Here is a 24,446-nt window from a genome sequence, read left to right as displayed (position 1 = left end):
CTGAAATATAGGCCAGTCACTTAGAATGTTGACGCAAGTCTCAAAATACTAATAGACTTTTTTCTACTTCTCCACTTCTTACTATATTTTTCTGAAATATTGGCCAGAATTTTGTCAGTAATGTCATAGTTTTCTGAGGATAGCCCTTAGTTCTCGTCTTCTCGACCGATTTCCACTTCTGCCCTTTTTTTTCTGAAATATAGGCCAGTCACTTACAATGTTGATACAATTCTTACTAATAGACTTTTTTACTTTCTATTATTTTTCCTACTTCTTACTTTATTTTTCTGAAATATATTAGCCAGAATTTTGACAGTAAAGTAATAATTTTTACTGATATCCAGATTATCCAGTCTTTCTTCTCGACTTCTTGCTTTATTTTTCTGAAATATTGGCCAGTCAATGCCGTTGGTTTAGTAGCTAGAAGTAATCTAGTCTAGGTGCAATTACGTCCCGTACCGACATATTCGATAAGTTCAATAAAGTAGTCGGGTAGTCACTGTTTTGGTTTATTAGATTGCATTACATTACAGGTACAGGTGGCTGACGGGCTGGAATATTTTAATATATACAGGGTGTCCCGCCATTGGGTTTCCTTGTATACAGGTGCCATTGGAACCTTTCGCGTGCGCTGGGCACTGGGCAGTCATTATACGAAAAAAAAAAGTGTTGAAAATGACCCAAATTAATTAAAAGTTGAATGAGTAGCGACCAGTGGTGGTATTTGCCAGAGTAAAAAGAAAACTTGGAGAATTAACAGGATTAGTAAAAGCCAGCCTAGTTTTGGTTGGTAGCGCACTTGCGCGCCTGCCTTAGAAGCAGATTTTAACAGGTGCCATTGGAACCTTTCGCGTGCAATGGGCACTGGGCAGTCATTATACCAAAAAAAGTGTTGAAAATGACCCAAATTATTTAAAAGTTGAATGAGTAGCGACCAGTGGTGGTATTTGCCAGAGTAAAAAGGAAACTTGGAGAATTAACAGAATTAGTAAAAGCCAGCCTAGTTTTGGTTGGTAGCGCACTAGCGCGCCAGCCTTAGATGCAGATTTTTTCCAAACAGATGAGGTTCGTTCTCGGAACGGCTGGCTTTCTCCTATCCGAGACGATTTGATTCCGGGCGGTATTTACCAGAATATTCTATTTATTCTGGTCAATACCGCCACTGGTCGACGATTTGATTCCGGGACGATAAGATGATAAGATCTGGATTTCGGGACGATATTAGGGCGAAACAGAAACACATTTGACGCAAAAAATAAATAACACCCTGTACCTGTATGCAGAACCTACCTACCCGCAATCATTTCCTACGTATAAAACTTTGCTTGGCTAAAAAAAAATAATATATAATAAAAAAAAAAAAAAAAAAAAAAAAAAAAAAAAAAAAAAAAAACAGTTTCTTGAGATTTAAAATTGGAGAGTTTATAATGAATATCTCTGCAAGAGAAATAAATTATGACAGAAAAAGAGATGGAAAAAACATAGAGGGAGAAAAGTCCAGCTGCCCTCCTCCTTTTGGCATTTAAAGAGAACTTTTTCTTCTGTATCGGAAAGTTCGCGATCCAAAGTTGTGACTTTGCCGACAGATAAATAGTTCATCCCTAAAGGAAATTTTGCTGAAAAGAGCGGTTTTTCACAGCCTTTTTTATTTATGACTAGCGGGATACCCGCGAACTTTCCATCACTCAGTTTTCGGGCAAAAATTTCGAATTTCTTGAATAACTCGCGAACGGCTGGCTTTAGGAAATCTTAACCTTGCCTATAACCACCGCCATAAAAATATGAACCTGTGTACAAAATTTCAAGTTTCTAAGACTTACCGTTTAGACGCCAACCTCTTACAGACAAACAAACAGAAAACCGCTCTTATTAATAAAATAAGATTTCATACCTATAAAACGTGCTACATTGAAATTAAGGGTCTATGTCGTAGCATGTCTATCCCGTAGTAGGCTCCCCATCAAAACGTCTGATACATTGGAACTCAAAAGGCTGTGTCGTAGCACACCTAACCCCTAGTATGTCCCCCATCAGCTGTGAAATGTCTGCTACATTGGACTTGAAGGGTCTGTGTCGTAGCATGCTCATCGCGTAGTATGTTCCCCATCAGATGGGCGAGAAGAAGCACAATTCTTCCCATTTACTAAATTCTAAATAATCATCATTATGGGAATACTGCGATTATTCTTAGAGCTCTTCCCTGAGAGGAATACCGATTTTTTATCTGTAAAAATGAAGTCATACCATTCTCTTCCTCTGACGAACCTTATGTATTAGCCACAAATCAGGTTTAATAAGTTAAGTTAATATACATGAAATATATCTATTATTCCAATCTTATATTATAAAATCAAGATCCATTCACTCATACATTTCATATTTCACACTGATCGCTCTATCTCAAGAATCACAACACCTAGAAAGCTGAAATTTGGTAGGAATATTCCTTTTATGGTCTAGGTGTGCAATAAGAAAGGATTTTGCGAAACTCAACCGATCCTGAGATATGATCAATTTTTGATCGCTAAAATCTCCATAAGAAATACACAGCCCGAAAGCGGGGCCTAATATGGCAACGCCTGTGACTAAGAAGGAAGAAGAGGGGCCTGTTGGCGAAGAGAAAGCGCAGGAGAGTAAAGCGGAGAGTGGGTTGGTGAATGGTGCAACCAGCCCCAATGCGTCCAAGGTAAATTGAATGAGTGTCCCCCTTAATTCCACGTGAAACATGCCTTTAGGCAAACTGGGCACATTAAAATCATAATTTAGCCAGCCTGGTTAGCCTGGTTGGTAGCGTGTCTGCCTTATAAGCGTTAGGCCGCGGGTTCGATTCCCGCCCGGAGCGGATTTTATCCTGAACGGATAATGTTCATTCTCAAAACGGCTGGCTTTCTCCTATCCTGTCTTGCTTCTCTCTCCGATTTCGGTACGATAAGACCTTAGCAGTTACAGTTCCTTCTATCAACAGTTACCTCATTATCCTGAACGGATAATGTTCATTCTCAAAACGGCTGGCTTTCTCCTATCCTGTCTTGCTTCTCTCTCCGATTTCGGTACGATAAGAGCTTAGCAGTTACAGTTCCCTCTATCAACAGTTACCTCTTTAAAAAATCTTTATCCTCGTGTACTAAAGTAATATCCCCTCCCTTCGTTTTCAGACGGACAAATCAACGCCCGATTCCACCAAACCGGTCGGCACTCAAACCCAAGCCCAACCAGACTCGGTCCCTCCTGCCCAGGTAGCCGGGCCCACCCCGACCCCTGAGCCCAACAATAACACCCCTGCCCCGGCCCAGCCCAAGGTCATTACCCTTCTGAAAGATCCCGGAGTCGAATACTGGCGACAGCGAAGCCCCCTGGCGGACAAGATCGTCATTACGGATGTCACAGTCAATTTACAGACGGTGACTTTTAGGGAGTGTAAAGTCGAGACTGGGTTCTTCAAGACGAGAAGCGACCTGGAGAACGGAGTAAGCGATGTGAACTCCAAGTAAATAGTGTGCTTTTGCTTACTCAAGAAAAGTGTTGGGGAGCTGTGTCAAACCACTGTGGTCCTATCCTAGCCTTAAAGGTTGTGGTTATGTACCGGGTTGGGTTGAGACAGGATATTGATTCTACCGTTTGGCATGGGAAGTGGTAACTTAAAAACAACCTGGTTAGTTTACCAACCTTGCCTATCTTAACCCGGTACGTAACCACAACCTAAAAGTGTGTCCATACATTGTTGACCGGCTGTCGATCGACCAACGAGATGAATCTAGGTTGTCGAGGCAGTGTGGACGGTTCGGTCGACATCGATCGACGGCCAGTCGACTATGTGTGGACACACCTTGAGATTCCCACTAAATCTTGTAATTTGTAATTTCGGTTCTTCAAGACGAGAAGCGACCTGGAGAACGGAGTAAGCGATGTGAACTCCAAGTAAATAGTGTGCTTTTGCTTACTCAAGAAAAGGGTACTCAAGAAACTTAAACAAGAAAAACTCGAGAAAAGAGCTGTGTCGAACCACTGTGGTCCTATCCCAGCCTTAAAGGTTGTGGTTATGTACCGGGTTGGGTTGAGACTGGGTTCTTCAAGACGAGAAGCGACCTGGAGAACGGAGTAAGCGATGTGAACTCCAAGTAAATAGTGTGCTTTTGCTTACTCAAGCAAAGTGTTGGGGAGCTGTGTCAAACCACTGTGGTCCTATCCTGGTCTTAAAGGTTGTCGTTATGTACCGGGTTGGGTTGAGACAGGATATTGATTCTACAGTTTGGCATGGGAGTGGTAACTTAAAAACAAGGTTTACCAACCTTGCCTATCTTAACCCGGTACATAACCACAACCTAAAAGTGTGTCCACACATAGTCTACCGGCCGTCGATCGACGAGATAAATCTATGTTGTCGAGGCAGTGTGGACGGTTCCGTCGACATCGATCGACGGCCGGTCGACTATGTGTGGACACACCTTGAGATTCCCACTAAATCTTGTAATTTTGCAGTGTGGACGGTTCCGTCGACATCGATCGACGGCCGGTCGACTATGTGTGGACACACCTTGAGATTCCCACTAAATCTTGTAATTTGTAATTTCATTCACTTTTTTTTTAAAATGACCTCCTGAAAATGAGCCATATTTAATGTGGATTTCCTTCTATAAATGTGAAATGTTTTCCTTTCTGTATATAACCAGAGATAAATCTCTTTCTAATATCCCCTATCACCTTCCGTGTGGATTTCCTTCTATAAATGTGAAATGTTTTCCTTTCTGTATATAACCAGAGATAAATCTCTTTCTAATATCCCCTATCACCTTCCGATTTTGCAACCAATACCATTTATTTATTTACAGACCGATTTCTCAGGGATCAATTTTGAGTAGGCTAAACAATACAATGCTCTTTTTTCGATTGAAATGAGAAACCTACATAATTTTGGTAGCGCGTCTACCTTGTAAGCGCTAGGCCGCGGGTTCGATTCCCGCCCGGGGCGGATAAAGTTCGTTCTCGGAATGGCCGGCTTTCTCCTATCCTGTCTTTCTTCTCTCTTCGCCTTCGGGACGATAAGACCTCAGCAGTTACGGTTCCCTCTGTCAAACCTCTTGAAAAAATGAGACTTGTAAAGTCTACAGCACTTACGGTTCCCTCTTTCAAACCCCTTGAAAAAAAGAGACTTTTAAAGTCTACTCAAATTGCCCCCCCCCCCCCCCTCAACCCAAATACTTATATGTTATATGACTTATATGTATGCCCTATTTTTATTTATTTACCTACATACGTATTTATCCTTACAGTATTCTTTGTACGTTTACGTTTTTCTCCCCCTCTTTGTACATACCAGTTATAATTAATCCATTCCTTATTTATTCTGTTTCCCTTACTACTATGAAATTATTTTGCCTCAGTCTAGCCTGCTCTAAAAGTCTAAACAATTATTTTATTTAAATTTAAAAAAAAGGTACGAAATATGTCCAACAGACAGTAGCTTGTTAGCTTCCTTTTCCTGGGTTTTTACTTCGATTTTAGTTTCTAACCGGGAACGGACACGTTTGGTCAAAATTTCCGCCAAAGCCAGGATTCGAACCCAGCACCTCCGGATTAAGAGTCGATGCTCTTAACCACTCGGCCACAAGGATACAGACCCTAGTGTTTTCTTCAAATACGCTAAATCAGGGGTTCCCAAACTTTTTTCCAACGCGGCCTCTTTCTTTCAATTGTAAAGACGGCGCGCGGCCCTTTTACTATATTTTAAGTGATTCAACCTTACCCGCGAAGGATTTCCAGGGGGCCGCGGACCCCAGTTAGGGGATCGCTGCTCCAGGAGTTTCAGCGCGCAGACCCGCTTATTCTTTCTCGTTGATATGCGCGCGCAGTTTGGCGTTGCGCATCTCAAGGTCGCTAATGTGCGCACGCGCCGCTGTCAGACTCCGTGTTAGATGGCGCAGGCGCTCGTTGAGGTCGCTGGATTCGACGCACTTGGCGGAATATTTCTCCGAGAGGGAGATGATCTCTTGCTTGATCGCTTCCATTTCGGCCCTGGCGAGAAGAGAGGATGTAAAACTTTATCAAGCCTAAGTATTAAATTTATTTTTGTCTGGCTGAGGAACATTAAACGGGGAGTAGACCAGCTTAGTCTGGCTGGGGGACTACAGGGAGTATACCTGCCTGAATTTCCCTTGCTAAAGAAATAGCACAGGTCGAGTGCGGAGGGCATCCACTCGTAAAATTTGTAGCCAAAACCAATTGTCAGCCCAAAGCAATCACCCTAGTCCTGGGATTATTGAGAGGCTAATGAAAAACGCCGACCCCGTGTGAACACGGGAAAAGGCGAAGAAGAAGACTTCGATCGTTCGATTAAGAAGTAGACCTGCCTTGGTGGTGTAGTGGTCAAGGCGCTCGCCTGGCAGTATTAAATTTATTTTTGTCTGGCTGAGGAACATTAAACGGGGAGTAGACCAGCTTAGTCTGGCTGGGGGACTACAGGGAGTATACCAGCCTGAATTTCCCTTGTGAAAGAAATAGCACAGGTCGAGTGCGGAGGGCATCCACTCGTAAAATTTGTAGCCAAAAACAATTGTCAGCCCAAAGCAATCACCCTAGTCCTGGGATTATTGAGAGGCTAATGAAAAACGCCGACCCCTGTGTGAACACGGGAAAAAGGCGAAGAAGAAGAAGACTTCGATCGTTCGATTAAGAAGTAGACCGCCAGCCTAGTTAGCTTAGTTGGTAGAGCTAATAGGGAGCGCGCAGCGGGACCGTATTTTTTATTATTTCCTACAAGTTCGGCCATGCCTTTTCTACAAGTTTGACCATGCCTCGGGATGAACTAGCGGGATTCCGGAGCGAAGCGACGGAATTCAGCTAGTAACTAAATAAAGCCTTGTCTTGTTGTTATTCCTTTCTTAGGACTCCATCAATGACCATTTCTGTCTAAGGTTTTTAGTGACGAGGGTCTTTGTAGTTTGTCATGGAATGGATGTTAAAAACACCGTCACTAACACACCTTAGACGAATTTTATAATACGGATACTGTTCGTTCCAGGAACGGCTGTCTTTCTTCTATCATCTATCCTGTTTCCCTTCTCTCTTCGCTTTTGGGACGATAAGATCTTCAGTTACAGTTCTACGAACGGACCTTAGAGGTGGGGTGCCTATAGTCCACAAAAAATAAATGAAAATAATAACATGAGAGAATGTTTTTTTTTTTTAATTAGTTTCGTTTATGTTTTTAGTTTGATAACTATGCAGCTAATAGGGAGCGCGCAGCGGGACCGTATTTTTTATTATTTCCTACAAGTTCGGCCATGCCTTTTCTACAAGTTTGACCATGCCTCGGGATGAACTAGCGGGATTCCGGAGCGAAGCGACGGAATTCAGCTAGTAACTAAATAAAGCCTTGTCTTGTTGTTATTCCTTTCTTAGGACTCCATCAATGACCATTTCTGTCTAAGGTTTTTAGTGACGAGGGTCTTTGTAGTTTGTCATGGAATGGATGTTAAAAACACCGTCACTAACACACCTTAGACGAATTTTATAATACGGATACTGTTCGTTCCAGGAACGGCTGTCTTTCTTCTATCATCTATCCTGTTTCCCTTCTCTCTTCGCTTTTGGGACGATAAGATCTTCAGTTACAGTTCTACGAACGGACCTTAGAGGTGGGGTGCCTATAGTCCACAAAAAATAAATGAAAATAATAACATGAGAGAATGTTTTTTTTTTTTAATACAAAAATTAAACTATATTTATGATAAAATAGAGGTTATACATGTAATTAATAAAAATATAAGAATAAAAATCAAACAAACAGAAAACAAAAACAATAAAAAATGGAAAATGAAGCTATTGCTATTAATTATTTCGGAAAAAAAAGTGGAAAATATAATTCCAAATGCATTTTAGAATGTAGTTCAAAATATTGGAACAGTATTGGGAATAAGGCACATCCTCTAATAGTTTTAGTCCGTCCTTCCTTTACTTATTATTACAATAGTAATAATTTCCCTAGGGTGATTGTTTTGGGCTGACATATACTTTTGGCTACAAATTTTATGAGTGGATGCCATTCGCTCTCACCCTTTGCTAGTTCTTTGGCAAGGGAAATTCAGGCTACTTACAGCCAGACCATAAAAGGAAAATTACAGCCTGGTATCCTCCCTGTAGAAGTCTTCCACCAAGACTAAGCTGGTCTACTCCCTGTTGAATGTCCCCGAGCCAAACTAACTTATCTCAATATGTTCCATTTCGTGCTTATACTTGGTTCCGGACATTAGGTCCTGAGTTCCAGTGCTGGTCAGACTCCCTTCATAGGCCGCTCTCAGCTTGTTCATTTCTTCACTGTAGTCGGAATCCAGAGTACTTAGTTCCGACTAAGACGGTCTAATCCCCGTTTGTATTATGTTATGTTATTATACCCATAAAATACATGAGACCTTGTTTAGACTGCTGGGGTAAAGGGACTTTTTACTCTCATTCGAGCAAGATAAATAAGGTATATTCTATTCTACTCCCTGTTAAAAGTCTCATGTTCTATTTCAGTGAATTTAAATCGAAAATTACAGCCTGGTATCCTCCCTGTAGAAGTCTTCCACCAAGACTAAGCTGGTCTACTCCCTGTTTAATGTCCCCGAGCCAAACTGACTTATCTCACTCAAGTTAGCCAAACTAACTTATATGTTCCATTTCGCGCTTATACTTGGTTCCGGACATTAGGTCCTGAGTTCCAGTGCTGGTCAGACTCTCTTCATAGGATGCTCTCAGCTTGTTGATTTCTTCACTGTAGTCGGAATCCAGAGTACTTAGTTCCGACTAAGACGGTCTAATCCCCGGTTGTATTATGTTATGTTATTATACCCATAAAATACATGAGACCTTGTTTAGACTGCTGAGGTAAAGGACTTTTTAGTTCTTCCGTGTAGCTAAGTAAAATGGAATATAATAATGCTGAAAAGAAAGTGGAGTGGAGAGCAAAGAGCGTCGAGCTCATACAGGGAAGCGACGACTTCAAACCGCATAGAACTGAGAGCAAAAAGCTCTCCTCTTCACTTCTTCTTTGCCTTTTCCCTAGGGTGATTGTTTTGGGCTGACATATACTTTTGGCTACAAATTTTATGAGTGGATGCCATTCGCTCTCACTCTTTGCTATTTCTTTGGCAAGGGAAATTCAGGCTACTTACAGCCAGACCATAAAAGAAAAATTACAGCCTGGTATCCTCCCTGTAGAAGTCTTCCACCAAGACTAAGCTGGTCTACTCCCTGTTTAATGTCCCCGAGCCAAACTAACTTATCTCAATATGTTCCATTTCGTGCTTATACTTGGTCCCAGACATCAGGTCCTGATTTCCAGTACTTACCTTAATATGTTCCATTTCATGTTTATACTTGGTCCCAGACATCAGGTCCTGATTTCCAGTGCTGGTCAGACTCTCTTCGTAGGCCGCTCTTAGCTTGTTGATTTCTTCACTGTAGTCGGAATCCAGGGTTCCCAGTCGCGACTCCAGGGTGCGAATCTTCTCCTTGAACTGAGCCGTTTGCTCTTCGTGGACACTTATCTGAGGAAAAAGAAGAAGGAATTTTAGTTGTGTTAGGCATAAATACATGCGTCTAATATGAAGGATGAAACCAACTACTGAAAACCATCAACAATCAAGAAGAATGTAGGACAAGTTGTATAGATGCAATAACAAAGTAAATAATAAATACTGTAAATATCAACCACACACTCCAGATTACCATCAGCAAAGCGATTAAAATACTAGAATTAATAGGAAGCTTCCCAAAAAACCTGAAAATTGTAGCGAGTTTAACGGGCTACGGACCTGTAGAAATTCAAATGGCACCTATCAACAGAATATATGACCGCCCAAACCATTGCAAAAATATTTTGAAGAAATAATTACACTCATAAATACGAGTATGCTTGCAAAAATTATACAAACGGTTCCTAAACGATTTGAACTAGAGGATTGTTAATATCGAACAGAATTGTTTGAGGACCACTTCATATTGTTTTGGTTTACAAATAAAACCCTCGCCCACAGGCAGGGTCCCAAGGGAACTGCCCAATTCTTGGGTTGCCCATTCTGCAGCTTTCAGGCTTTCAGCAAACAATTAATTAAACGAGGATTAAACTCCATTACATGGTGCAGTTCAGACCACTTTTAAGTGTCTCACGGACCACTTGTGGTCCTCGGACCGTAGGTCAACAACCACCCATCATACGAACCATAAACAGACTCGCAAATATTAGAAGACTTTGCAGAAGAACTAATTGTAATAAATAAAAGCAAATTTAGCAAAATATGAAACGAGATTTTGGAATCTGATACCAGGCGGGCTATTATTTCTGGGTTGGAAAATGTCATTTGGCAAATTTTTTGGCGAAACCTTCGCTCATAAAATTTGCGACTTTATCTTCTCATCAGAACTGACCTGAGCTGATTGTCATAACTTGATGTAGGTAGATGTACAGGGTAGGTCACAACTGTAGGAGTAGCTAAGGGGTGGACTGGTGAACATTGTGTATGTGGACTTTGCTGTGGAAAATTAGTGTATGTGGACACTGGCCATCGTCAGTGCAGAATACACCCTGTTTATCCTGCCAGAAAGAGATTTAAAATTCCCCTCTTACTACCGTTAGAAGACTTTGCAGAAGAACTAATTGTAATAAATAAAAGCAAATTTAGCAAAATATGAAACGAGATTTTGGAATCTGATACCAGGCAAATTTTTTGGCGAAACCTTCGCTCATAAAATTTGCGACTTTATCTTCTCATCAGAACTGACCTGAGCTGATTGTCATAACTTGATGTAGGTAGATGTACAGGGTAGGTCACAACTGTAGGAGTAGCTAGGGGGTGGACTGGTGAACATTGTGTATGTGGACTTTGCTGTGGAAAATCAGTGTATGTGGACACTGGACATCATCAGTGCAGAATACACCCTGTTTATCCTGCTAGAAAGAGATTTAAAAGTCCCCCCCTTACTACCGCAGTATAAACAAAGTCTTGTGTACATTTTGCGACTTTATCTTCTCATCAGAACTGACCGGAGCTGATTGTCATAACTTGATGTAGGTAGATGTACAGGGTAGGTCACAACTGTATAAGGGGTGGACTGGTGAACATTGTGTATGTGGACTTTGCTGTGGAAAATCAGTATATGTGGACACTGGACATCGTCAGTGCAGAATACACCCTGTTTATCCTGCCAGAAAGAGATTTAAAAGTCCCCCCTTACTACCGCTTTATAAACAAAGTCTTGTGTACATATTTGGTAGGTACAGAATAATTTTATTAATGTGTACATACTTTATTTATACTGTCCGCTAAGACTAAAAACCCATATCATATATCAAGAAACCTATACAAACCCGATCCAACGTAGCAAAAATTAGCGAATAAGGTTCAAAAGAAACTAAACAAACCCGCTTAGGACGTCACAACTTGGATTACTCTCGGACAAATTGGTCTCAAAATCATCATGACAGATCGCAATTTGACAAATCACCAAAGGAAATTTGCGACAACAATGTGACAAATCACCAGACGAAATTTGCGACAACCCGCTTAGGACGTCACAACTTGGATTACTCTCGGACAAATTGGTCTCAAAATCATCATGACAGATCGCAATTTGACAAATCACCAAACGAAATTTGCGACAACAATGTGACAAATCACCAGACGAAATTTGCGACAGCACTCAATTTGACAAATCAATCTTGTGCTATTTCCAGTTGCCCTATTGGGCTGGCCAGTTATGGCCAAATTAAGTCCTGAAGACGAAATTTGTGAAATCTTGACCAAAAGCTGGTTCGTGCCGTGACTGGATGCTATTTCCAGTTGCCCTATTGGGCTGGCCAGTTATGGCCAAATTAAGTCCTGAAGACGAAATTTGTGAAATCTTGACGAAAAGCTGATTCGTGCCGTGACTGGAAGATTGGCAACCCAAATACAAAATCCAAGTGCTATATATTTATTTCAAAAACAACAATAATAACAATCTGGTTGGTGACTTGAAGAGGGCCAACCCAAATAAAATACCTACAAGTGATAGACATTTCCTCCACTTTCTTCTTCTTGTTCTACTTCCTCTTCTTCGCCTTTTCCTTCTTCTGCGTTTTCCACTACTTCTCTTCCTTCTTCTTCTTCTCCTTCGTTCCTCTTCGTTTTCTACTTCTCGTTCTGGTTCTTCTTCTCCTCTTTCATCTTTTCCTCCTTCTTCCTCTTCCTTTTCTTCTTCTACGAACTCATATACTTCTCCACTTCCTCCTCTTTCTTCTTCTTCTGTATTTTTTTCCTCTTCTACTACTACTTCTCCTCCTCCTTCATCTTCCCTACCTTCTTTTTTTTGCTATTTCCAGTTGCCCTATTGGGCTGGCCAGTTATGGCCAAATTAAGTCCTGAAGACGAAATTTGTGAAATCTTGACGAAAAGCTGGTTCGTGCCGTGACTGGTAGATTGGCAACCTAAATACAAAATCCAAGTGCTATATATTTATTTCAAAAACAACAATAATAACAATCTGGTTGGTGACTTGAAGAGGGCCAACCCAAATAAAATACCTACAAGTGATAGACATTTTTCAAAAAACCAACCAGTCCAACATTTCAAAAACCTGACAATCAAGTGGACATGATAACTGATATGGAACTAAAACACTTCCTAATAATGACGTGATTTCAGGGAGGTTTCAAAAGTTCGATTTGTATTATGGTGGATCTTGTTTTGTACTATTGTTCAAAGTACGGGAAATTTCAGACTGGTTTCCTCCCTGATTAAAGTTCCCCAGCCAGACTGCGTCGGTTTAGGTACTCGCTGTTTTCCCAGTCGGACACTATAATAAATATCTCAATTAGAATATTCCTAGGATTACGCCTACGCCGTTGACACCATTATTAGCAGGGGTTTCCCTTGTAGAATAGAATAGAATTTACCCTGTTTATACTGCCCGAATGAGACTGAAAAGTCCCTTTACTCCCGCAGTCTAAACAAGGTCTCATGTACCTATTTGGTACAAAATAGGTGTATTTTTTTTATAAATTAAAACCTTGCTTAAATTAAAAAAAAGAAGAAAAAAAATACAACAGAAAAGAGAGTAAGATAAAAATAAAAAGTAAGAAAATACAAAATGAAATAGTGTAAGAAGTGGGATGTTGTAGGCCAAGGGATGTTTTGGTGGGAGTTCTTAATGTGTCTTTGATGAGTTTGATGTAGTGTTTCATGGTGTAGGTGTACCTCTCGCTCTTGATCCATTCCTAAGGATGTTCCTAAGCAATTCGCGTTATTTTCTACAGTATTCCACTCCACCTTTACAAATAAAATTCACCTATGAATGATTCAAATTTATGCTTGGGCGGTTTATCTGTTCGTGTTACATAGGAAATTTGGATTTTCAATCGATCAGTGATTGTTTACGCGTATCTCCTAATTGGCTTCACTTTAGTTTTTCCTCGTTTCAACGTGATCTGGAAGGTTTACCATTAATTAACATATGGTTTAACGTCGGGTTTCACATGGCAGAAGTATGTCATGAGTGTCGTGACGTATTCCATTGAAAAAGATCCAAATCCTGCATTATTTGTGGTATTCAAGTTGGTAAGATCAAAGAATCTTGATTTAAGGAAAAAAGTTCAAAGTTTTACGGGTGATTTCGATATATCAATCTTGAAAATTGTCTTCCTAATTTGTAAAGAATTACTCGGATTTGAAGAATTTCTGCAGATTCCAAAAGCCTAGAATGGCTTCTGTGCTGTAGTATTCTACAGGCCCATGCAATTTCCTAAATCCTTGTAATTTTTGGCGACATTTCTGTTGCAATTTTTAGTAATTTCTTCCCATATAGCCATGGATGTTAAAGAATGTGTCTTGAAGTAATGCAAAAGTGGTTCCGAGGCACACATACGACCTAATATTTTTTCCCCAAAGGTGCATTGTATATATATGAGGTATTACCGTTTGGACTATGTCTTCATACATTATACCGTAGGATTCATACATCATATTCATAACTACACGGATTTCTAGGTCAAATCTGACACTTTTGGCATTTTGCAATAAAGATATCCACAGCTCCTTTGAAAGGCTAAAATTACGTCCATTTAGCAAATTGCTGTCCCAATTATATTGTCTTTTTATTTCCAAGTTCATTTATATTCGTTCCTGTATGTTCAAATCGCTCTTTGAATTGTCTTGATAAGCCTTCACTTGTTTTCCCTATCTTATTAAATTGTCCATTATTTACAACGTAAGCGTTACGTATGTGGTACATGCTAATGTGTAGGTCTGCTACAGGATGGCCTAGAAGTCAAGTTCCTCGATTTTGATGATTTTTTTTTTGTGGTTGTTGAGAAGAGTTCTGAGGGTTACATAGAATAGAATAGAATATACCTTGTTTATCCTGCTGGGATAGGACTGAAAAGTCCCTTTTCCCCCGCAGTCTAACCAAGGTCTCATATATTTGATACATTATGGGGGTACATTTTACAAAGTAAACACCCTGATTAATTTTAAAAAAAAAGGAATGATAATAATAAAACAATAGTACCTAGGTGACTATGAAAGTATGAAGAAGAAGAAGAAGAAGAAGAAGAAAAAAAAAATGAGTAGTAAGAGCAGGGTATGAGAAGGCAGATCAGAAATGGGAGCAGCACATGGTAGAGATATAGGTGATCTCATACCCATCACTTTACATACGCACAGACATACGGACGCAATCAACACATCAGGCACACTCACGGGCACAAACATCACACCACAGTCACACTCACAGGCCCAAGCAGTACATCACAGTCACACTCAAGGGCGCTTACAGCATCACAGTCACACTCGCTCAGGGATGGGATGAGGAGAAGGATAAGGAAGGAGGGAGGGGATTAGTTAGCAAACAGGCCGTTGCTGACAGCCTCGGAAAGGGAGAGTTTGAATGATAGGAACGAGCGGGAGCTGAGGATGGGGAGCGGGACGTTGTTCCAGAGGTCTATTGAGGAAATGAAGAAGGATTTGGCAAAGGATACAGTGTTGTGGGGAGGTTTGTGGAGGAGAAGGTCATGGGAACGGGTTTCTCGGGAACTTATAGTTGGACGGAATTGGTAGAGGTCGTAGAGGTAGGGAGGGGTTTGGGAAGTAAGGACCTTGTATAGGACAAAAAAAAAAAAAAATAGGAACCCGACAGAAATACCTGAACTTGTCTAAAAGTAGAATTTCATTCGATGAGGAAAAAGTCGAAAAAAAATATTCGAAAAAATGCAACATTGTTGACGGAATCAAACGGAGATCTAAACAGCTTTATTTTTAGAGGAAAAAATTCATGTATTTGGTAGGTATGTATTTGGACTTAAGTCTGTTTATAGCTTTCTTTCAAGTGGTATGTTATAGCCATACCATGCAACATTGTTGACGGAATCAAACGAGATCCAAACAGCTTTATTTTTAGAGGAAAAAATTCATGTATTTGGTAGGTATGTATTTGGACTTAAGTTTGTTTATAGCTTTCTTTCAAGTGGTATGTTATAGCCATATCGCGCTATCGGTCTTCGCAACATGACCAATTGACCATTTACACATATTATTATGGCGTCGATTTTTGCTTTGGACCATAGAAGATTTCTATGGATACAAAATTGCCAGATTATAACTCGCTCTTCCATATCGTGCGATCCTACCTTAACAAATTCCTATTCAATTTTTAGTTGGACCATTTACACATATGGCGTCGATTTTTGCTTTGGACCATAGAAGATTTCTATGGATAGAAAATTGCCAGATTATAACTCGCTCTTCCATATCGTGCGATCCTACCTTAACAAATTCCTATTCAATTTTTAGTTGATCCAATCATTTAATCAAAGTTGATTGACGACTTGGTAACTTTGTTAAGGTCCAAACTATCCATTCTGGTTTTGTTTCCAGTCTGCGTTTTTAGATTTTTGGTATTTGGTTCCTAGGACGGTAGTAAGGTATTTGTCACAGTAGGTACGAGAGAACAGGAGAAATTTTTGGTATATTATTTATGAGATCTCTGAGAATTATATGTGTGTGGTTCTTGTTTTAATGTTTGTTTGCAGACCAATAAATTACGAATTTTTTATCTGTTTTCTCTAATATGAGTGTTTTAATATCAATTCTTTCATTTAACTTGTTTCTGGTCAAAGAGATTTCTTTTGCTTGTCTGGGTTGTCTTATGTAGGTTGTGTGATCGTTATTTGGGCTTATCATGTCCTTTATTTGCGGTTACACCTTTTATTACCTTTACGTAAAGTTAAGCTAATATTGCTGCTTGCTCTTACGTCGAGTTTGGGCTAATATTTTTTTGGGATGGGTGTGATGTAAATCCGTCCTTTACGTAAAGTTAAGCTAATATTGCTGCTTGCTTGCTCTTACGTCGAGTTTGGGCTAATATTTTTTTGGGATGGGTTTGATAAAGCACGTTTTCCACTGATGAGGGAAGGTTCCTTGACTGAGAGATTGATTAAATAGCAGAACCCGCGGCCTAGCGCTTACAAGGCAGACGCACTACCAACTAAGCTAACTAGGCTGGCAATATTTCTTTCTATTATATGAAGTTTAGCTAATAATACCATGCTATTCTATCTCTAAGGTTTTTTCTTCTTCTTCTTTTGCAATTTGTTTTGTTTTTGTTTTTTTTTTTACGTAGGTATTTATTTGTAGATTTGTACGTATTTCTTTTTTCTCCTTTTCGATTCAGGTGTAGGATTTTGTCTTTATCATTTCTTGTGTTGCAATGAGTGTCTAGCACGCTAGTTGCCGTGTCTAGTGCATGTCCATTATCATATTTTACATTTGTCTTTATCATTTCTTGTGTTGCAATGAGTGTCTAGCACGCTAGTTGCCGTGTCTAGTGCATGTCCATTATCATATTTTACAAATTTAATGTATTACACATGTTTCCGTCTGATGGGTCGTTTGTTTCATGGGTTGCAATGAAGATTGATTAGAATTCCCGCGTTCTGGTGTAAGAAGATGGAAAGATATTACAATGTGCTCAATCTTTGAAAATTACACATGTTTCCGTCTGATGGGTCGTTTGTTTCATGGGTTGCAATGAAGATTGATTAGAATTCCCGCGTTCTGGTGTAAGAAGATGAAAAGATATTGCAATGTGCTCAATCTTTGAAACCTTTGCTACCTAAACCTATCTGTGTTACATATGGAGATTCCTAGCTAAAGTTTTGAGGTTTGTGTCTATTTTCGGAGTCATTTTAGTGCGCCAATAGACGTAAACGTTGGAACAAACTCGTTGATAACAAAGCCGGATAAAGATCACACATTTGTTCACTTTCAAAGTTCAAGTAACTATTCAATCTTCTTCGGGTGCCTAGGTACTGTCTATCCGTTCCGGATGTGGGCTAAACATGGTAGCAATTTGTTCTTTGTTGACGGTCCGGAAAATTTGAGACATGAAGGATGAAACCAACTACTGAAAACCATCAACAATCAAGAAGAATGTAGGACAAGTTGTATAGATGCAATAACAAAGTAAATAATGAATACTGTAAATATCAACCACACACCTTTGCTACCTAAACCTATCTGTGTTACATATGGAGATTCCTAGCTAAAGTTTTGAGGTTTGTGTCTATTTTCGGAGTCATTTTAGTGAGCCAATAGACGTAAAGGTTGGAACAAACTCGTTGATAACAAAGCCGGATAAAGAACCACACACTCCAGATTAGCATCAGCAAAGCCATTAAAATACTAGAATTAATAGAAAACTTCCCAAAAACCTGAAAATCATAGCGAGGTTAACGGGCTATGGAAGTATGGACCTGAGCAGGTAGAAATGGCAAATGGCACCTATCAACAGAATATATGACAAATCACAAATCTGATATGTTCACTTTCAAAGTTCAAGTAACTGATATGTTCTGATATGTTCACTTTCAAAGTTCAACTATTCAATCTTCTTCGGGTGCCTAGGTAGTCTAGGTACTGTCTATCCGTTCCCGGATGTTGGCTAAACATGGTAGCAATTTGTTCTTTGTTGACGGTCCGGAAAATTTGAGATAAATCACAAATCTGATATGTTCACTTTCAAAGTTCAAGTAACTGATATGTTCTGATATGTTCACTTTCAAAGTTCAACTATTCAATCTACTTAATTCGGGTGCCTAGGTAATGTCTATCCGTTCCGGATGTTGGCTAAACATGATAGCAATTTGTTCTTTGTTGACGGTCCGGAAAATTTGAGATGTTGATTGGCTGAACCATGTTCTGTGTTTTCTGAGCTCAGACAAGCCTAAGCAATCAAATCATGCTAAAGGAGTAAAGGACTGAAAAATCCGTTTTTCTGATAGCTGTTTTTTCAGCGGCCTCTTTCTCATCTTTTCTATTCGTTCTGTCAGAATTATTTAAATCATTTTCACGCTTGTTGAATATTCTTTCTGCCTAGAGAGAATTTCATGAGTATTCTGCCTAGAAAGACTATTGCTATCAGCCTAAAGGATATTTCAATATTTCTGCCCAGAGGCCTGAGAGCTGTCAGAATTATTTAAATCATTTTCACGCTTGTTGAATATTCTTTCTGCCTAGAGAGAATTTCATGAATATTCTGCCTAGAAAGACTATTGCTATCAGCCCTAAAGGATATTTTAATATTTCTGCCCAGAGGCCTGAGAATATATTGAGGATAAAATTCCATACCTCGGCTGGGATTGAACCCACGCCCTCCTGTTTAACAGGCGAGCGCCTTGACCACTACACCACCCAGGCAGGAATGAGTTTAATAAGTAGGTACACTGAGAAAAAAACTAGGGTGTATGAAACCCATCCGTGTGACTAAGCTCCGGAACTCTAGGCCTGAGAAATGACATAAATCATAATTTAAATTATGGCTCCTTTTAACTGAATAGAATCATTCTTTTGAATTGAATTTGCAAAAGAGCTCCTTAACAATCTTAACAGATATGAAGATGAGTGGTAAATTATTATAAAGAGCTATGAGGGTAGGGGAAAATATTAAAAAGAATCAGCCAGCCATTAGAATGAAGGGGATAGGAGAAAAATAGAATAGAAGAGAATAGAGTAGAAGAGAAAATAAAAGAAGATAAGCGAAGAAGAGAAGCGAATAGAATATATTATTCACCTTGTTTATTCTGCCAGCATATGACTGAAAAGTCCTTTGTGGGAAGGAAGAGTGTTAAAAAGAGCCTTTGATGTGTGTGATAAACTGTGAATTGAGAACAGTATTGAGCAAAAAATAAACAAAACCCTGTCAGAATTATTTAAATCATTTTCACGCTTGTTGAATATTCTTTCTGCCTAGAGAGAATTTCATGAATATTCTGCCTAGAAAGACTGTTGCTATCAGCCTAAAGGATATTTTAATATTTCTGCCCAGAGGCCTGAGAAATGACATAAATCACAATTTAAATTATGGCTCCTTTTAACTGAATAGAATCATTCTTTTGAATTGAATTGGCAAAAGAGCTCCTTAACAATCTTAACAGATATGAAGATGAGTGCTAAATTAGTATAAAGAGCTATGAGGGTAGGGGAATATTAAAAAGAATCAGCCAGCCATTAGAATGAAGGGGGTAGGAGAAAAATAGAATAGAATAGAGTAGAAGAGAAAATAAAAGAAGATAAGCGAAGAAGAGAAGCGAATAGAATATATTATTCACCTTGGTTATTCTGCCAGCATATGACTGAAAAGTCCTTTGGAAAGGAAGAGTGTTAAAAAGTGCCTTTGATGTGTGTGATAAACTGTGAATTGAGAACAATATTAAGCAAAAAAAAAAAAAAAGAAAAAACCTGTTTCTTGAGATTTAAAATTGGAGAGTTTATAGAATAGAGTAGAAGAGAAAATAAAAGAAGATAAGCGAAGAAGAGAAGCGAATAGAATATATTATTCACCTTGTTTATTCTGCCAGCATATGACTGAAAAGTCCTTTGTGGGAAGGAAGAGTGTTAAAAAGAGCCTTTGATGTGTGTGATAAACTGTGAATTGAGAACAGTATTGAGCAAAAAATAAACAAAACCTGTTTCTTGAGATTTTAAATTGAAGAGGTTTATAATGAAAATACCTATCTGCAAAAGAAATGAATTATGGCAGAAAAAGAGAGAAAAAACATAGAGGGAGAAAAGTCCAGCTGTCCTCCTTTTGCCATCTGAAGAGAGCTTTTCTTTTGTATCTAAGGTTTCATTTTTATTGATTCAACTGTCTTTTCTTCTTGTAAAAAAAAAAAAAAAAAAAAATCCAGTAAAGTTAACGTTCTTAATTTAACCTAGATTGATAAATAATAGGGATTTATGTATTTTCTGGAGTCGGAAGTTAATATACAGTTCGGCGAAACCGGAAGAAAAGTTTAGTGTGGACGTTGCTTCAGGCTTGATCGACCTCGGCCGACGTTAGTGTGGACGAACCTTTTCGGTGCTGTACCACACCGTGTGGTCCGTTGCTCTACTTTAGAATCCATTTCTAGATTTTGGGTACAATGATATAAATTGTTCGCGAGAAGACCTCATCTCAAGGCCGACCTGACACGAAGAAGATAAGTGATAACTGGCACACTTTTGGTCCGTTTTTTTACGAGAAACTACATAGATACGAGTAATTACCTATTCATAAAACCGGGGATCTCAAGAGTAATCTCGAGAAAAATAAAGTTTTAAGAGTACCTACATAACTCTTCAAAAAGAAGAAGAAGAAGAAGAAGAAGAAGAAGAAGAAGAAGAAGAAGAAATAATAAATAAACAGATCTAAAGTACATAAAAGTACATTAAAAGAACAGAGGTTTCAAGTAAAAATAGGAATGTGGAAACACTTGAAACCAACAAAAATGTGGTACAAGTTGATTTGATTGTCACGATAAGTGACAACACACTAGTCAACGCCGAAAAATGACCGAAGTTGTAAACTCTTCGAGGTCCTATAAAATTAAAGTGTAATAAATTTAATGCTATAGAAAAATATAAAAGTGTTTTAAAAAATTTGTACCTTACGTATGAATATACACTATACAAAGTAGTCCTACGTATAAAAATTATAATAAGAATTATAAATATACAGAATTACAGATACGAGTTAGTTTTTGAGTAATTTTTGACATTAGATGGTACCTAGATACGGGGTATAAAATGTAGGTAGATCTCTCTTTAGGTCATTCTTTATTTTATTCAGTCCTACATAGGTTTACCAATAATTTATTAAAAATATCTACAACTTAATATTTATTTCAGGTGCAGTTATAAAATCTGCGGGTGTCTATGCACCCATCTGGGCACCAAATTTGGACATTTGGACAGGTAGTCCACAGAAGCTCACGTCAGAGTGGACAAGTTTTTAAAAGTCAAATGTCTTGCCAAACCACTTCGGGTTGAAAATATAAACATCAAATAAGCGGTTAACTATATTCTGGGTTAAAATATGGGTAATTAACGACATTGGAATAAAAAAATGACTCAAATAACTAATCTTGGTTAAAACACATATTATGACCACCTAATGAACGACATTGGATATTGGATTGAAAATATGGCTACCGAATTCGGCTAAGATGCACCACACCCTAATGTCCCGTAGAATCAAATGGTGCCATAAATAATCAATTTATTATAAATGCATTTCGCAGCGTGATACGAAAGTGTCCCAAAAAAAAACAGCACCATGTAAACGTCAGTGAAACATGGAAATGTCTTGAAACAGTAAATCATTATGTATTTTATTATTATTATTTTCATGTAACCAAGAAGAGCAAGAACTTGCAAATCTTGCACTAAAAACTGATGCTAATAAAAAATGCATCCAAAATATCAAAGATTCCTAACAAGATTATAATGAAAAAAGAAGAAGAAGAAGAAGAAGAAGAAGAAGAAGAAGAAGAAGAAAAGGAAATTTCAACACCCACCAAACTTAGGGCACATTGGCTGAAAATCTCGGGTATGTGAACGATAAAAAAAAGGTACAAATGTCGCTCCTTTGTGCGTGTGCGCACCTACGACTTTTCATTACAGGTCCCTAATCGCCAACAACCGGACATGGACTTCAAATCAGCATTCGATCGAGTTGATTTACGAGGAACGTTACTAGGAATAAAAAAAAAAAAAAACAGTAGTAGTTGATACTACTAGAGCTCGAAAAAAGTAGTAGAACTTCCAGTAGATCTAGTTGGGGTTTAAGAGCTAGTTTTGGACATAGCCCAGGTGTGGAATTTTATTTTCAATATAATTTCAGAATTTGACGACAATAATAGTAATAGCCTACTGCTGGAGTAAAGGGACTTTACATTCATACATAGGAAATTTGGATTTTCAATCGATCAGTGATTGTTTACGCGTATCTCCTAATTGGCTTCACTTTAGTTTTTCCTCGTTTCAACGTGATCTGGAAGGTTTACCATTAATTAACATATGGTTTAACGTCGGGTTTCACATGGCAGAAGTATGTCATGAGTGTCGTGACGTATTCCATTGAAACTGTCGTGAAAATACGTGTTAAAAAGATCCAAATCTTGCACTATTTGTGGTATTCAAGTTGGTGCTTCTTCTTCTTCTTCTTCTTCTTCTTCTTCTTCTTCTTCTTCCCCTTCTTTTCGTAGAGTAGGTATATCTTAGTGTGCGTTCCATCCTGGCTGTTTTTTCTTTAAGTCTTCTGTGATATCTTGTTCCAATTTATCATCCTTATCTAGTTCATCTACTTGTCAGGCCGATCTACTTCTTTTTCTTCTTTTTTAACTTCTTTTTCATGATGGTGTTGGTTTTCTTCTTCGTTTACGTCTTCTCCATCTTTTTAATGATCGTGTAATTCATCAAATTTGTTTTCTTTAAGTCTTCTGTGATATCTTGTTCCAATTTATCATCCTTATCTAGTTCATCTACTTGTCAGGCCGATCTACTTCTTTTTCACTTTTTTCATGATGATGTTAATTTTCTTCTTCGTTTACGTCTTTTTAATGATCATGTAATTTATCAATTTTGTGGATCATTGGGCCAAACAACTGTTTCCCATGTTTACGATTTAAATTAAAGTTTATATGATTTAGATTAGAAATTGACCATTGTACAATGTACTTTCATGTATCTTATGTGCAAATAAAACATATATTCTATTCTATTCCTATGCGAGTAGTATAAATAAGCACTATTATTGTTATAAACATGTGAGGTAATTTACTTACTGGTGTTGTGAATGTAGGGTACTCATATCGTGATTGGCTTGCATTCTTTTCATAATGGAGTTCATTTTCTTCTCGACTTCCAAGTCATGAGCTTTCCTATAGAAACAAAATAATACAGCATTCAAATTAATTCATACTAGTCATCATAGTAAGAAATTTTCTATTTTACTTTAATCTTATAAATGATAATTGAAATTGCAAATAAAAGACAGTTTGATTAGAGTTTTAGCCTACTTCAGTGTGTCTAACCCTAGGATTAAACAATAACAATCTGATTGGTTGAATTCAACCGTTTGAGCCAATCTGCTTCGTCCAAGAGTTAAATCAGGTTCAAATTTGGATTGTACTCCTGGCCATAAGAGTTATAATTGTAAGTAGGTACCCTTCCTTTGTAATTATTAGGTCAATGCGTCAATGAAATGTATAGAAAAAAAGGTTGCTTTCTGGTGTTCTTGTGTTGACCCAGCAAATAAATGGGAAGTATTATTCTCGCCCATTTGGAGTTCATTTTCTTCTCGACTTCCAAGTCATGAGCTTTCCTATAGAAACAAAATAATACAGCATTCAAATTAATTCATACTAGTCACCATAGTAAGAAATTTTCCATTTTACTTTAATCTTATAAATGATAATTGAAATTGCAAATAAAAGACAGTTTGATTAGAGTTTTAGCCGACTTCAGTGTGTCTAACCCTAGGGTTAAACAATAACAATCTGATTGGTTGAATTCAACCGTTTGAGCCAATCTGCTTCGTCCAAGAGTTAAACCAGGTTAAAATTGGGATTGTACTCCTGGCCATAAGAGTTATAATTATAAGTAGGTAGGTACCCTTCCTTTGTAATTATTAGGTCAATGCGTCAATGAAATGTATAGAAAAAAAAGGTTGCTTTCTGGTGTTCTTGTGTTGACCCAGCAAATAAATGGGAAGTATTATTCTCGCCCATCTGATGAGAGGCATACTACGAGTTGGTATGCTACGACACAGACCACACGAGTCTAATGTAGCAAGCAGTTGCTATATCAGGACGAAATAAAATTGGCGGTGAAACACTCATCTTTTTTAAAACTTACATATATGTAAATTTCTTACCTCATAACATCCAAAGCGGCCAGTGTAGCTTCCGTCTCTTCTCTCAGGGCTTGTTCTTTCTCTTGGCGCAGAGATTCTATCTCTTCAGCATGTTTAGCTTTCAGTTCTTCTATCATGCGACGGTGTGAGGACTCCATGGCTTGCAGACCCTTCTCACATAGCGACTGAAACAGAAAGCCACGTATTAGTATGCTAATAGAACAGGGGTAAAAAAATATTTCGTGTAATATACACACTTGCTG

The 24,446-nt window shown here is 38.5% G+C and overlaps 2 protein-coding genes and 1 long non-coding RNA gene across 3 annotated transcripts; 1 reads left to right on the top strand and 2 right to left on the bottom strand.

The window, feature by feature from the left end:
- Nucleotides 1-2,552: 2,552 nt before the first annotated feature.
- Nucleotides 2,553-3,769, top strand: LOC103513369 (polycomb group protein Pc-like). Its single transcript, XM_008478193.3, has 2 exons — nt 2,553-2,686; nt 3,156-3,769. Exons 1-2 carry the CDS (start codon nt 2,570-2,572, stop codon nt 3,489-3,491), a joined length of 453 nt encoding a protein of 150 aa, XP_008476415.1. The 5' UTR covers nt 2,553-2,569; the 3' UTR covers nt 3,492-3,769.
- Nucleotides 3,770-4,588: 819 nt separating this feature from the next.
- LOC113469122 lies at nt 4,589-5,092 on the bottom strand. Its single transcript, XR_003392641.1, has 2 exons — nt 4,791-5,092; nt 4,589-4,701 (listed from the first exon to the last, which is right to left on the bottom strand). It is a non-coding gene; the product is annotated as an uncharacterized LOC113469122 (long non-coding RNA).
- Nucleotides 5,093-5,520: 428 nt separating this feature from the next.
- On the bottom strand, nt 5,521-24,372 carry LOC103513368 (protein outspread-like). Its single transcript, XM_008478192.3, has 3 exons — nt 24,205-24,372; nt 23,114-23,209; nt 5,521-6,012 (listed from the first exon to the last, which is right to left on the bottom strand). Exons 1-3 carry the CDS (start codon nt 24,339-24,341, stop codon nt 5,820-5,822), a joined length of 426 nt encoding a protein of 141 aa, XP_008476414.1. The 5' UTR covers nt 24,342-24,372; the 3' UTR covers nt 5,521-5,819.
- Nucleotides 24,373-24,446: the final 74 nt, after the last annotated feature.

Source organism: Diaphorina citri, unplaced genomic scaffold, assembly GCF_000475195.1.
Source record: "Diaphorina citri unplaced genomic scaffold, Diaci psyllid genome assembly version 1.1 scaffold963, whole genome shotgun sequence".
Classification (NCBI taxonomy): domain Eukaryota; kingdom Metazoa; phylum Arthropoda; class Insecta; order Hemiptera; family Psyllidae; genus Diaphorina; species Diaphorina citri.
This window is presented reverse-complemented; position numbering and strand designations above follow the sequence as displayed.

Excerpts from the sequence above, each read along its gene's own strand:
- LOC103513369 (XM_008478193.3), top strand. The coding sequence starts at position 2,570 with ATGGCAACGCCTGTGACTAAGAAGGAAGAAGAGGGGCCTGTTGGCGAA. Across the intron at positions 2,687-3,155 it reads CCAGCCCCAATGCGTCCAAG|ACGGACAAATCAACGCCCGA; the intron begins GTAAATTGAATG and ends CTTCGTTTTCAG.
- LOC103513368 (XM_008478192.3), bottom strand. The coding sequence starts at position 24,341 with ATGGAGTCCTCACACCGTCGCATGATAGAAGAACTGAAAGCTAAACAT. Across the intron at positions 23,210-24,204 it reads GCCGCTTTGGATGTTATGAG|GAAAGCTCATGACTTGGAAG; the intron begins GTAAGAAATTTA and ends TTGTTTCTATAG. Across the intron at positions 6,013-23,113 it reads ACCCTACATTCACAACACCA|GGCCGAAATGGAAGCGATCA; the intron begins GTAAGTAAATTA and ends TCTTCTCGCCAG.